The 12,610-nt window shown below is 42.7% G+C and overlaps 1 protein-coding gene across 3 annotated transcripts in view; it reads right to left on the bottom strand.

The window, feature by feature from the left end:
• Positions 1-12,610, bottom strand: part of ANK3 (ankyrin 3) — a 350,688-nt gene that overhangs the window by 64,971 nt on the left and 273,107 nt on the right. For all 3 annotated transcript variants that reach the window (XM_082764471.1, XM_082764470.1, XM_082764472.1), the window contains 2 exons: positions 7,425-7,548; positions 4,367-4,469 (listed from right to left, as the gene is read on the bottom strand). In XM_082764471.1, the coding sequence (XP_082620597.1) occupies positions 4,367-4,469; positions 7,425-7,548 (227 nt within the window). The remainder of the gene's footprint in view (positions 1-4,366; positions 4,470-7,424; positions 7,549-12,610) is intronic.

Genomic DNA, 12,610 nt, shown 5'->3' with positions numbered 1-12,610 from the left:
CAAGACAAGCAAGCAGACAGTGCTCTGGTGTTGGCCAGAGCATGCAGCCTTCCTACATTATTCTGGGCTTCCAGAAAATTTCTCTTTAAACATTCCTTGCAATTCAAATGAGCATCTCAGGTTTACTTCCAAAACCCATCAATATTATCATTTCCTGCCCATAAGTAGTACTAGCTGCAGGGTACAACTTTGCTTTGTCGTACGTAGCCCACATTTTTTTGATACCTCCTTCTTTTGCTACTTTAATTCTTTTATGGGGATCTTCCATCAGTCTTCGTGCTGTAAAATAGGTACCGAGGCCTGATGGTATGAGCACAAATAGTAACAGGCAAACACTGCTAAAGCATGGCATACGCTAAATACTGAAATACACCAAGAAACATAAAAGATAAAATGAACGCCATTAAAAACAATGGTAATTAAACAATGGCAGTGGATTTAATTAGCACTGCTTTGAAAAATATATCATAATTTAGTCTACCGAAGACAGTTGTGTTATTTTCAGTAAAACACTGGGATTCTTCCACATTTTTGAAGAGCCTGCAGTTTCAGCAGGAAAGCCACAACTGTGGATTTCTGCTATTGCAAGTGATTTAACTCCGTAAGAGCTCATATGGACTGCGCGATTGTTTTTGACACCAAACAGCTGGTATCAGAGTTCAAAAATTTAGATTAAAAAATACATTTATTCCATTGCCGACTGATGAACTTTATCATCCAAACCAGGACAACACATAAATTTTGTAATAAATGCATAAAAAAGGAGGTCAACACAATGTAGAGTTTGTCATTCAAACAGCTGCTGAGCCATCAGAGTGTCACTCTGATGACACTCTGTGCTAGATAGAGATGCTGCTACATCCACACAAGTTGCCCTAAGTTTACTTCCATGTATACCTAGGGTTCCTTGCTCTATTCCTACACTGTCTGTGTATGAGGTGACTTTTTTTTTTTTTTTGGATGCATTCCTTTCTGACAAAGTGCATTCAAACAGATTTTTTGGACATATTTACAGCCAGCAAAAGCACAAAACCTGCAGCCAATAATTTTGGCAGAAAAACAGGCTAGTAAAAGCTAATGGCTGAACAAATGAATCTTACACACAGCACACATCTGTTGATCTCATTTTGTCGATCTGCTGAGGTGTTGGATTTTCCAGGCAGGCAAAGAAATCTTCCTGTGCAAGCTGCAATATGAGCAGTCCAGGAGATGGTACATCATCCCTGACACCAAATCGCAGGATTGATCCTGCGTTTGGTCAGGTCGCAGCATTCCTTACCTGGGCTGAGGGAGATTAAACATGCATTGCTACAGGGTGTGGCGCTGTCAGATGCAAATGCATGTATGAAAATACTGACAGTTCTGCTGGCAAGAATCCCGCCGGTTGCATAACTGAATATCCAGGCTGTGTAATGCCAGAGTTCAGCAAACGGAAGAATTTACGCTTCCTCCCAGATGAATTTAGCCAGACAGAAGAGATTCAACAAGCTGCTATGCAATGGACAGTCTGAATCATCCTGCCTTTGGCTCTTGTAAATTATCCCACAGAGAAAAGTCGCTTGGATTTGGTCTGAGTTACTGCATCCATAGTAACACACTTGGACACAGGAATTTTAACTTTGCTCTACTCTGGTTATGAGGCACAGTATGGCCTGGGCTCAGCCATCCCTGTTGAATAGGTCACCTAAAGCACTAAATGCAAACAAGAGGGAATGTCTTGACTTCTCAGGCAATTATTAGAAAATCCTCTCAAACACCCAACATGTAAGCAGCCAAGTTCAGCCAAGAATAGTTTCAAGTCTTCCTCGTTTGACTCTTTTTAGACTTCCAAGTCTCCCAGTGATCTTGGGAAGAAGTGACCATGGGATCTTCTGATTCCACCTAAGAGGCCAACAGCTGCCGCATCTCTTTTATATACTTCTGTGATAAAATTAATTCCCTTTACTCTGAGACTGCTGCTGCTGTAATGAAGTCCACACAATTACGAGGTTTACAAAGGAAGAGAAACCGAATATGCAGACAGGCAATGGCTCACTACTTCTTCAGAGTTGTCCGGTGCCCCAAAACACAGCCTTAACAACTATCAGCTTCCAGATGGTCTCTCAGGATATTGGTTCTGAGTCATCATGATCTTTGTTCCTATGACTTCCATGGCTGGAACACTGGAATTTTTTTTTTTCCCTCACTTTCTCCTGTCACAGCACAGATTATCTGGAAGCCCAGTGATGTAGATGAGGGATGTAGAGGCAGGGGTATTCTCCTTTGCCCAGATGTACTCCTCCTGCTTCAGCCAAAGCCCCATAAAGCTTACCACATCCCTTTGGCACATGTTTGGGCTGGGCTGAAGAAAATTCCAGAGGACAGAGGCATCTTTTTGCCAGGACTTTAAGTCTTGCAAAAGCCACAGCATTTTTTTTTCTCATGAAGGTAATTCTTTGTTTCACTGTTGCTTGTTTTCAGGGAATTTGTGGTTTTACTAACGTCTCAAGACAGCCCTGAACTAGAACAGACGTTGTTCCTGCTATTACCTTCATCATTCCTACTCTGTTCCTGGATATGAGAAACTTGAAGTTTGTCTAGAGCATTAAGATTAAAATAACATTTAGAATTAGACTGTCAGCCAGGCTTCCAGCCTGGCTTCATTTTGCATGACAAATTTGGATCAGAGCTGAACTGCAATAATTGCACAATCATTGCTGGATGAAAACTAGAATTACAAAAATATGAAGACTATAAATGCAACGAAAACAGTCTGAATTCTACTGCTCAGCATTAACACTAGGTTTTCATATCTGTTGCTTTTTAGCTGAAGAGCAACCACTGCAAGGGATTCTCCAAAAAGCACAGAGATCCATAACCACTCACACAGAACATTAAGTTCACTCTAACGTAGAGCTCCTGTATATGATGTGGCATCACTGCAACTCCATGTACAGATAAATCATTCTTAATTTTTAAGAGTTATTTTGTAATACAAAGCAGGTTAACAGTACGCATTACAAACAAACAATGTTCTATGGAGTTATTTAGTGCAGTGCTTGACACTTATGAAATGTAACCTAGCTGCTAAATCAATGCCATCTACTTTGATGGTAATCACAAAAATGACCAGAACCATTAAATAATACAATATGTTCTCAGGCGGGAGGGCCTTCCTTTCCTCTGTTACATCCATCATATCAAGAAGATTTAATGAAGGCTTAGGAGAAGTAACTGTCAAAACAACATTAGGTTCTCAGCTTCAAAATATCATTTTTTTTAGCTGGCTGTTCCCAGGTTATTGGAGGTTTAAAGCATTTCATTTGAAAGTAGCAACCTATTAATAATAAGTTTAATTGCTAGAGAATCCAATTTATGCCATTCTCAGAATGTTAATAAAACTGTGTGCAAAAGCTGTAGTAAAACTGGATAATTTGCACTACACTGGAACTTATAAATTAATACAACTAAGGCTTAAAATGCTAGAGTCCGACCCTGTGGACCCTTTTCCCCATGATAGCATCCTCTGAGATCAATAAACCCCTACACAGAAATACTTGCCGCTGCTGAAAGGTACCTCTGTGTAAAGGGCAGCAGAAAACCTGTTTCATTAAAATCCACCTTAAGCTCCTCCAGGATGTAATAGTTCCACTTCAGAATCCTTTAACTCATAAGTAAAGACTTTCTGGAGAATTTTTATCTAGCATCCTAGCAGACCTCTGGCTTGTATGATCTAGAAACTCAAGCAATTCTCTCAAGTCTACCAAACACCGAAGAACTCACAAAATAAAGCATACAGCACCCTATCACCTCCAGCATTAGCTTTTAGAAATACTTTCCCACGCTATAATCAGGTCAAAAGATTCTGCTTTTGTTGTATTAGTCATTGCACAAATGTTTGGAAGATACATAAACTGGTTAGTGCATAAAAGCTTCATCTTCACAAGGCCAATCTTTTCCCAAGCGTGGAAAAACAAGAACAGCAGTTGGAGTCCACTCTACTTGGACAGAATGGGCAGACATAATCCATGGTCTATACAGTGCAGACAAAAGTTGTTTAATGTAAAATATGTTGTTCTCAGCTTATCAAAGCACTCTAAAGATGTATGTAACATTAAGCTCACGAGTACTCCCAATGACTTGAATGCACAGTCCTACATTTAGCAACATAACTGGTCCCTTGTAGACTTTTGGTTTGGGAACACATCATCCTGTCTCTTGCAGGATCAAAACCACAATGTGGTAAACCCATGATTTGTTTCTTTCAGCTCTCCTCTTCTTTTTCAGTGAGTAGTGACAGTTGCTGCACGCATGGCTGAGGACTACAGACTGTCATTCCTTATAAACAAGGAGCACAAACACCTGGTGCCAGAGAGGCAGCACATACCTGATCCTTTGCCGGTACCAGCAGCTCTTCGATCATCATGCTGTCTCGGGCATAAGAGCTTCTGTTCAGCGTGTAGGACCTATCCGAACTGAAGGAGCGGAGGCTGTTGTATTTACCATTTATCATAGAAAGTGCAGGTGACAATGAGATGAACAAAAAATAAAAATAAAAAATTAATACATGCAACTTCCAGGGATAGCATAAGATGGCAAAATATACATAATATATGAAATAAATACAAGGGAAAAATGGAATAAGTAGTATTTGACTCTATTGCAATATCTCCTTCCCTATAAATATACATAAGCAAAATCACAACAGATGTTTACTGCTTTGGCAGCAATGCTGTGTCTTTAGAATAAATCCACAAACGTGTATTTGAGTATTTAGATGAACTTTGATAAATGTCTGCGTGTCCTAATCCTGTAAGGAGACCCATGAGGGCAGGTCCTAGGGGACCTGTGGGTAGGTTACAGTGACTGCCCATACGGCTCTGATCGCTGCGTCAGGTTAAACTATGAGCAAGTTTTACGTGGCGGTGTTCTCTCTTTGTGGCTGAACCACTCCTGACTTTGTCATAAACAGCCTAGTTACTCACTTGAGAAAAAAAAGGATAAGAGTTTTGAAAAAAAATGAAGAAAGAAAATAGATTTGCTTCTTAATGATTAAATGCAAATGCCAATGCTTTGGAGATTATTTTGTGCATGTTAGACTATTCAAAAATTAAGAATGATCTCTCTGAATGTGCTGCGATTAAATCAACGTAGGAGTGTGTTACACTTAACCCTGGAAGATACATAATGGTATGTGCTAAAAACATGCTGCAGGCCTAGACATGCTTGCTACGTGACAAAAAATAAAGTAGTAAAAAACGTGAATTAATAAGAAGCAACATCCAACAACATATTAACACTTTTGAACTAGCAACACTGTTCAGACTCAGAACTCTACAACTTGTTTCATGCACTTTGTAGTTGTTAGTATAACTTTTCTAGCCCCTTAGCACACGTTCCTCCTTGTGCTGGAAGCAGAACTAGGATCTTTATTACATACTGTAGACATATGTTAAGCAAACTCTTACATGACAAAGGGTATAAAGAAATCAAGTTACATTTGTTAGAACAACAAAGGGATATTCTCTAACACTGAGCAATCTCCCCCCACCCTCCACTCAAAAATAAAAGCATGTCACTTTCTAATGCTGAATAAAATGAAGATGAGCAATGGCAGCAGCGGAAGGATGTAACACGATGCCATGCCTTCTTACCTGACTTTTGGACTAAAGCAATTTACAGTGGAAAAGAAACAGGAGAAATAGAAAGCAAAGAATCAGACGGGAAAAGCAAGATGTTATGGCTGGATGGCTAATATATTTAATGTGTTTATTTCTTAATGTTACACTCAGAATCAGCAGTAAGATACGTTCCCAGAAAACTTTTTGCTATGTAAAAAACACTGTATTTGTCTCCTCTGAGCATAACATATGTGCAATGTAAAAAATGAGTTACGCAGCAACAAATAGTAATGGCGCTGCTAAAATCAGAAGCATGGGAATATTAGGTTTCTCTCAAATAAACAAATAATATGAAGTTGAACCCTCAAATCTACGTAGCAGTGAAATTCTGCTCTCCCACTTGCAGAATTAGAATTTAGGCCAGTGCAGGAAGAGCAGTATGATGTGGGTAAGGTGTCCTGTAAACCAGAGTGCCCAGCTCTGTACAGACTTCACACTCTCCACCATTGCTGCAGTACTTCAGAACTGAGCCCATCGGTTAGGGCTGTGTGTGATGACCTTGTTCATGCCAGCTCGTGTTTAAAAGCAGCACGCCAACTTTGCTAATTAACTTTACAGAGACGTAAGCTTCTCCCTTCAGATCTCTTCTGCTGATTTTCTAGCTAAGACTGTTTAAAAGCATTTTGGCATTCCTTGCCAATGTATTATCACATAAATACTTATTAACGTACCTAAAAATTGTAAGTGAAGCAAAACATGGCTGGGCTATTAAAAGGAGCAAATGTGCACTGCATGCTTGCATTTCTAATGCAACCATAACAAACAAGATTGAAGAGCAGACATCTAAGCTTTACCTTATGGGAGTTGCCATTCACTGTTAGACAATGAACTCACTTTTTGAAACAGATCTTTAAACTACAGTGTAGGAAAAAGACCTCGGGGCTCCAGCTTATGAGGTTTAATTATTAGCTTCAGTACAATCCAACTGTCAGTAAACACATTGCAAATCCACAACTATGGAGGTAATCTCTACTCATACAGTTTTATTTGTTTTGAGCAATGCACAGTGCAGGCTTTAGCAAGATTCAAAGAAGAAATCTAAAATGTTGATCTAAAAACACGAATTTAAGTCAACAGTAGTCAGATGTTATATTAACATTGTATATATTACAATATTTTATCGGGCTTACAGAAACTCTAGCTTGTTTGCTGCACCATGCAGAGTATTTCTTGTCAAATGAAACCTTACTACAAATTTAGGGCATGCCTATTTTTTTAATATATTTTTTTTAAATTTTGGGAACAATTTCTTTAATATTGATTATCTCTGTTTACTTACTCACTGTCACCTTTAAAGAAACAAAAGCAGTAAAATAGCAAAATGATTTCATTCAGTTTTTCTGGCATTTACATTCCTTAGCTAAATTAATTTATTAAAGAATACTCAGACACGAGTATCAAATTGACAGTTGGTAGTGAAAGGAAACCTGGCTGTTCTCGATCAGTTTCTAGACCAGTTGCAAACTCACAGGAAAGACATGCCTTAGAGACGGATCAGAATATCAGCAGATACCAGAAAAAATGAAGTTCCTTTTCTGTATCATTGCCATAAGAAGCTGACATGAATAAAGATTATGAAATAAAACAGCAATGAACATATGCATTAAACGTGTAGTATTATCGTAACACACAAACACACCCCCTCTACTTAGTTTCAAAATCTCCAGTTTTGTATGACTCCAGTTTTGTGTGAAAGAGCACTCTTGATTTGCAAGAGCTTGTAACTGTGGTGACACACAAACACAGAACCACCAAATACAATACCTGGCGGAGCGGGCTCCCAGGCTAAAGCCCATGTATCCTTCAGCGGGCAAAGAATCGTCTCCCAACTCTTTTAGATCCTGGGGTCCAAGATATTTATCCGTATCACCTGTCATTGCATCCTCACCTGCCAGAAGAAAAGCCAAGCTGAAATCAGAAGCTACATGTATCGTAAATGTTTGTGTGCTTAGTAATTCTCAACGCCCTTCTCTGCTTGCCAACAAGTAATCAATCCCGTCAACCCCACTTTCCCTAAGGCTCTTTCCATGCAGACCGTCAATTACGCACCCTCTGAGCAGGCCTGAGAAAATAATTTTATTGGGGGCATATGTAAAAGGCAAGTCTGCACACTGACATAAAGCCAATAAAGCTATATGAGGGTTGACTTTTGCCCAATCGTTTGAGTGAGCTAAGAGGTTCTTCTGTACTTTGAACCATTACACTCACTCTTGCTTTGCTTACCAAGAAGCCTGAGCTGATGAATTACGTTGGGTCTCTCTGAATGCTAAAAGAAACAAGCTCTGAGGCACAGCCTGCTTGCCCATCAGTACTGAAAAGTGCAGGACGCTTGAACAGACACTGACTAATACAAGAGGCCTGCCCTCCACCTTTGATATTTCTCAATAACTGTTGCAAGTTTCAATGTAAGACGGTTTTTGTTTTCGTTTTTTCCTAAATGCAGTGCTCTTCACGCCCTGACTGGTTTTATCCAGGTAAGACAAGCGCTTTATCAAGGCTCTGGACTTCACAGCCAGCTGGGGGGCAAGGGGCTAGGGCATGGCTCCTGCATATCACCCGCGGGGAGCAGAACAAAGCCGTGCCCCAGACAAGCACTCCTTGTTCGGCAGCATCTGGCAGCCCAAATTCACCAAAGTGACACTGTTCGCAGAGCTCAGACCGTCAGACACGTTTGATACACGGACATCAGCTGAGAAGTAGAAGATCAGCGTGTTAGAGAAAAGGATAGGGAAGTTAAGTCTTGGGGGAGCAGGGCAGATGTCGCAAAGGGTTAACGGAGCAGTTGGCGCTGGCTGGGAGCATTTGCATACCATTACATCATGCAAAACCTACATTCCTGCATTGACAGAGCAAGTCCAAAATATGCCTTATGCAGCCGAAGGAGCTTTTTTTCCCTGTTCCCTCTACAATGCAGAGCAGAGAGCTCCCTGTAAGCTCATTACTTGCCCACGCTCACGCTCTCCTCCTTTGTTGTGAGTATCCTTTAGGCGGGTAAGAGTTGCACAACAGAGAAGTTTACCAGCGGACTCGCAAAGGTAAGCGACTCTGCACGCCCGGCTCCGCTTCCAGCTTTCATTCAAGGAGTTTCGGCTGGTTTCCATTCACTTAACTCAGGAAACCACAGGCGAGCTCTGGTTTTAAACTAACAATCAATTCTAAAAATACCCGTTCGGCTACTGCTCTGCAAACGGCAAACAAACGACGATTTCTCCTCTAACCCAGCAACAACGATTATTTTAAGTAACACTTTAAAAGCTAAAATAGTTTATAATATACCGCAAAGCATTGGAAGAAAAGAAAACAAAAAGTAAAAAACAAACATAAACAGAAACATTACATAGAAAGTTAAACTTTAAAACGTCTTACTGTTTTGGAAAGCCATTTTCACCAGCCTGGTGAAGACTTTTTCCCTGATGTTTCCAAGAATTCCTATTAGTCCTATTAGTCCTTAAAGCAGTGATTTAAAGTTAATCTCCAGACCAGCACAAGCAAACTAATCCCTGTGGGTCATATTCGCTTCCCACACAACAACCCAGATCTTCTTAACATCTTGATCTCTTCGCGTGTGTTTTAGGCCATGTGCATCTTTGTCCTCGCAACTCGGATCAAAGTTCTTTTCAAATATGAAACAAAATGCAAAGTAATGACTACGGTTTAAAAAAAAAAAAAAAAAAAAAAAGATCCCTGTTTAATCACTCTGCAGACATCCCTTTAAAGCTCCTGCTGATTGGATTACAGCCTCCCTTGGCAAGCCTCCGGCCCGGTGACATAGGCGCAGGCTCCCGGGTTATTTGTATGGAAATGGGGGTGCTGTGAGGGTGCAGCTCCAACGTAACCCGAGAGCGGGGCTGGGCTGCGGGAGGGCGCCGCGCTCACACCGCCCCTCAGCGCCCGGCCCGGCCCCGGGCCCAGGCCTCCAGGAGGAGGCGGCGAGGCCGAGAGCGGCTCCGAGCCGAGCGGGGAAGCTCCTGCCCTCGCCGCAGGTGAGGCGAGCGCCGTGGCGCTGGCAGCCGCTGAGGTTTTTGCTCCGGAGTGGCGCCGGTTCGCGGCGAGGTGGGAGCGGTGCCACGGCTCCTCCGCCGGCTGCTGCCGAGCTGCTGGAGAGGTGCTGGCTTCAAAGGGAGCTGCACCTAGGAGTGGTGATTTCAAAGAGTGCCCCGCGTTGCTTTGGGATCGTGGGAGGCTCCGGCTGAACGGGTGGTGCGCGTTGCTGCAGCCCCGCGCTGCTTCATCCTGCGCCTCCCCGGGCAGGAGCGCTGCGGTCTCACAGCCGCCCCACCGAAAGGCAAAGACAAAATGCCTCTCGGACACAAAGTGCACAGAAATGCCCCAAAAGTGAGGCCCCGATGAAAAATGACAAGAAAATTGCCTCACTTTTTTTTGCAATTGCCATCCTTCTGTTTTCCTTCAGCGTACATTCGGTGTTGCAGAAAGATGCTCTTGCACACCATGGGCAAGCACCACCTGGCAGCTGTAGGAAACCACTCAGTCCATGGAAAAGTGGCAGCAGCAGGTCACAGCAAAGGTCCGTCTGCTCAAGAATATCCCTGCTCTCACAGCAGCCCCACTTCACAGAAGAATGCGAGAACATGAAACAGCGTCAAGTCCTCCAGGACATTTTCTAGCTGGCAGTGATTTGAACACATTTTCTGAACCCAGAAGTTGGTATAGTCACAAAAGGCTATTTTTTTTCTTTTCCCTTTTTTTAGTTCTTTCAGTTACATTCTGAACTCGCATCAGCTTCTTGCACTCCCCGTACCAAGGATGTGTGCCAGGAGTCCCAGGACGTAAGCAGCCGTGGCACGGAGCACAGCCCTTCTCACCTGCATCTTGCTGCTCTCACTGGTGCATCCCGTTCTTGGACTTCTGGGGAGGCAGCAAGCAGCCCATGCCCTGCTCACTTTGCCACCCACTATTTCATATGTTCTGGCCTATCCCTCATTTAGATTTTCTTCTGTGATAGACAAACCTACTCTGTTTACTTCTTTTCTTCCCTAGCAGCTTTTCCCTATCTCTGATCACCTTTGTCACCTTTTCCCACACTTTCCCCATTTTTCTGATCCGTCAGAGCCTGCCTCATACAGCTGGGAACTGCAAAACCACAGGGTAGGTGCTCTTTTTAGAGGCTGGTGAGAAATACAGGCTCTCTGGCAGCAGGAGCGAAGGGATCGTGTGGCTTGGGAAAAGTCCCAAACAAAATTTAATCATAGCCTGGGATCCAAATGGACATTTGACACTGGCTTTGCTAAAGAACTCTGAAGCTTTCGCCACTCCCTCCTCACAGCCTGTCAGGAGCTGCCTGATGGCAGAAGAGGTACAGCCACAGGGCAGAGCGGGATGCTTCTAGCTGTAGCCAAGGTTTTGGTTTCACACAAGGATGAAGAAAAGCCAGTACCAAACCACTGAAACTTTTATTAATCTGTAAAAGTTTATGGAGACAGTCTCAGAAAACCGAGCATAAAAATGTAACAAATCCATCCCTCCTAAAACCAGTAACAGACTTTAAGGCATGAGGACGTCCTGACCTGTTTGAAAGGAGCTCATTTCTGGGATCCCAGCACCTATTCAGGGATCAGGCAGTGTGTCCTCATGTCCTCCTAGGACATCTGCCTAATCTGCCAGAGACTGATTAGCATGATACTTACTCTTACCAAGAGAGAGGAATATCCATTAAATGGGTTTAAAGCACTGTCCTTATTTACACCAAAATAAAGTTACCTACTAAAGACCAAATTTAGAGAAAAAAAAAGAAAGAACTAATTGTATTTCAATGACTATCTAAATTCTCAACATCTAAACTACTGCTGGTTTTTGCTGTGTTTTTGTTTGTTCCTTCTTTACTGCTCACATCGTTTCACCCCTCTTTGTATCAACTTCCTTTGCCTCTGGAACAGAGGACTGCTGTGACAGAGCTCACTGCCGCGCTGTGGCTGTCACAGCAGGGCTCCAACATCCACCACCAAAGCTCTTGCACCCTCTTAGAGGGACACTCTGAGGCTGAGCATCCAGCTCTAGAAGAGGAGGCTCCCTGGGGGCCTCCCACAGAAGGCTCCCAGTGTGCTGATGCCCCCCTGGTACCCCCCCAGCCACAGGGTGTGCTGCTGGCAGCTGCACAGCGGGTGGGGTGCAAGCTCCATCTGGAGATGGTGAGAGGAAAGACCTGGTTCTGGCAGCCTCAGACTTCACATTTGTAAGATCTGAAATCTCTTCAGAAACAACAGCAGAGCACTTGTTCAGCATGCAGTGGAAAAAGAAGTGTTCTGTATTCACATACAAACTTTCTGCTATGTAAGGACATGAGCTTTCATTTCTTCCCACACAATCGTGTTGAAATCTTTCAGGAAAAAAAAAAAAAAAGCCATTTCTGTTTTGTGGTGGAGCAGTTTCCCAGCACCTAACCTCATTTAGGTGTAGTTACCAGAATAGTCTAGGAAAAGGAAGGAAGGTGTCCCCTCTAATCTAGTCTGACTCCTAACTAAATTGTCCTCTGCAGGGAAGAGAGGGAATTTCTGTGTAAATACTTATTTAGCAGATGTAGTAAGAAACAAACAGAAGGAAATAGTTTCCTGACACCTCTCTCCAAACTCTTAAGAATACCTTCCAAGCCTTCAATTCCTCTTACAAGAGAAACCTTGAGGTTTGTGGCATATTGAGAAATCACCGAACAAGTTTCTCATTTAACAGTTTAGCTGGTGAATGCTCATCGTGAGGGCATGAATGTTCAGTGAGGGAGAGTTCAGGTTTGGGATGTAAATTTGTGCCTTTCTCACTTGGGAATTCATTCCTCAGGTCCTGGCTTTGTCAGAGTGTGTTACCACCTTGAACACACTTGTTTCAACTAGCTTAAGTGTCTGCTTTGTGAATAAATGCCCTATCAGCACTGGGGAGCTGTGGGGAAATGCATCAGTATGTTATCTTCATGGCCGCACAAGGCAGAAGAGAGAGCCAGG

The sequence above is a fragment of the Aythya marila genome (assembly GCF_965140915.1).
Source record: "Aythya marila genome assembly, chromosome: 7".
Taxonomy (NCBI): Eukaryota; Metazoa; Chordata; class Aves; order Anseriformes; family Anatidae; genus Aythya; species Aythya marila.
The sequence above is the reverse complement of the archived record's forward strand: the minus strand, read 5'-3'. Positions and strand labels throughout refer to the sequence as shown.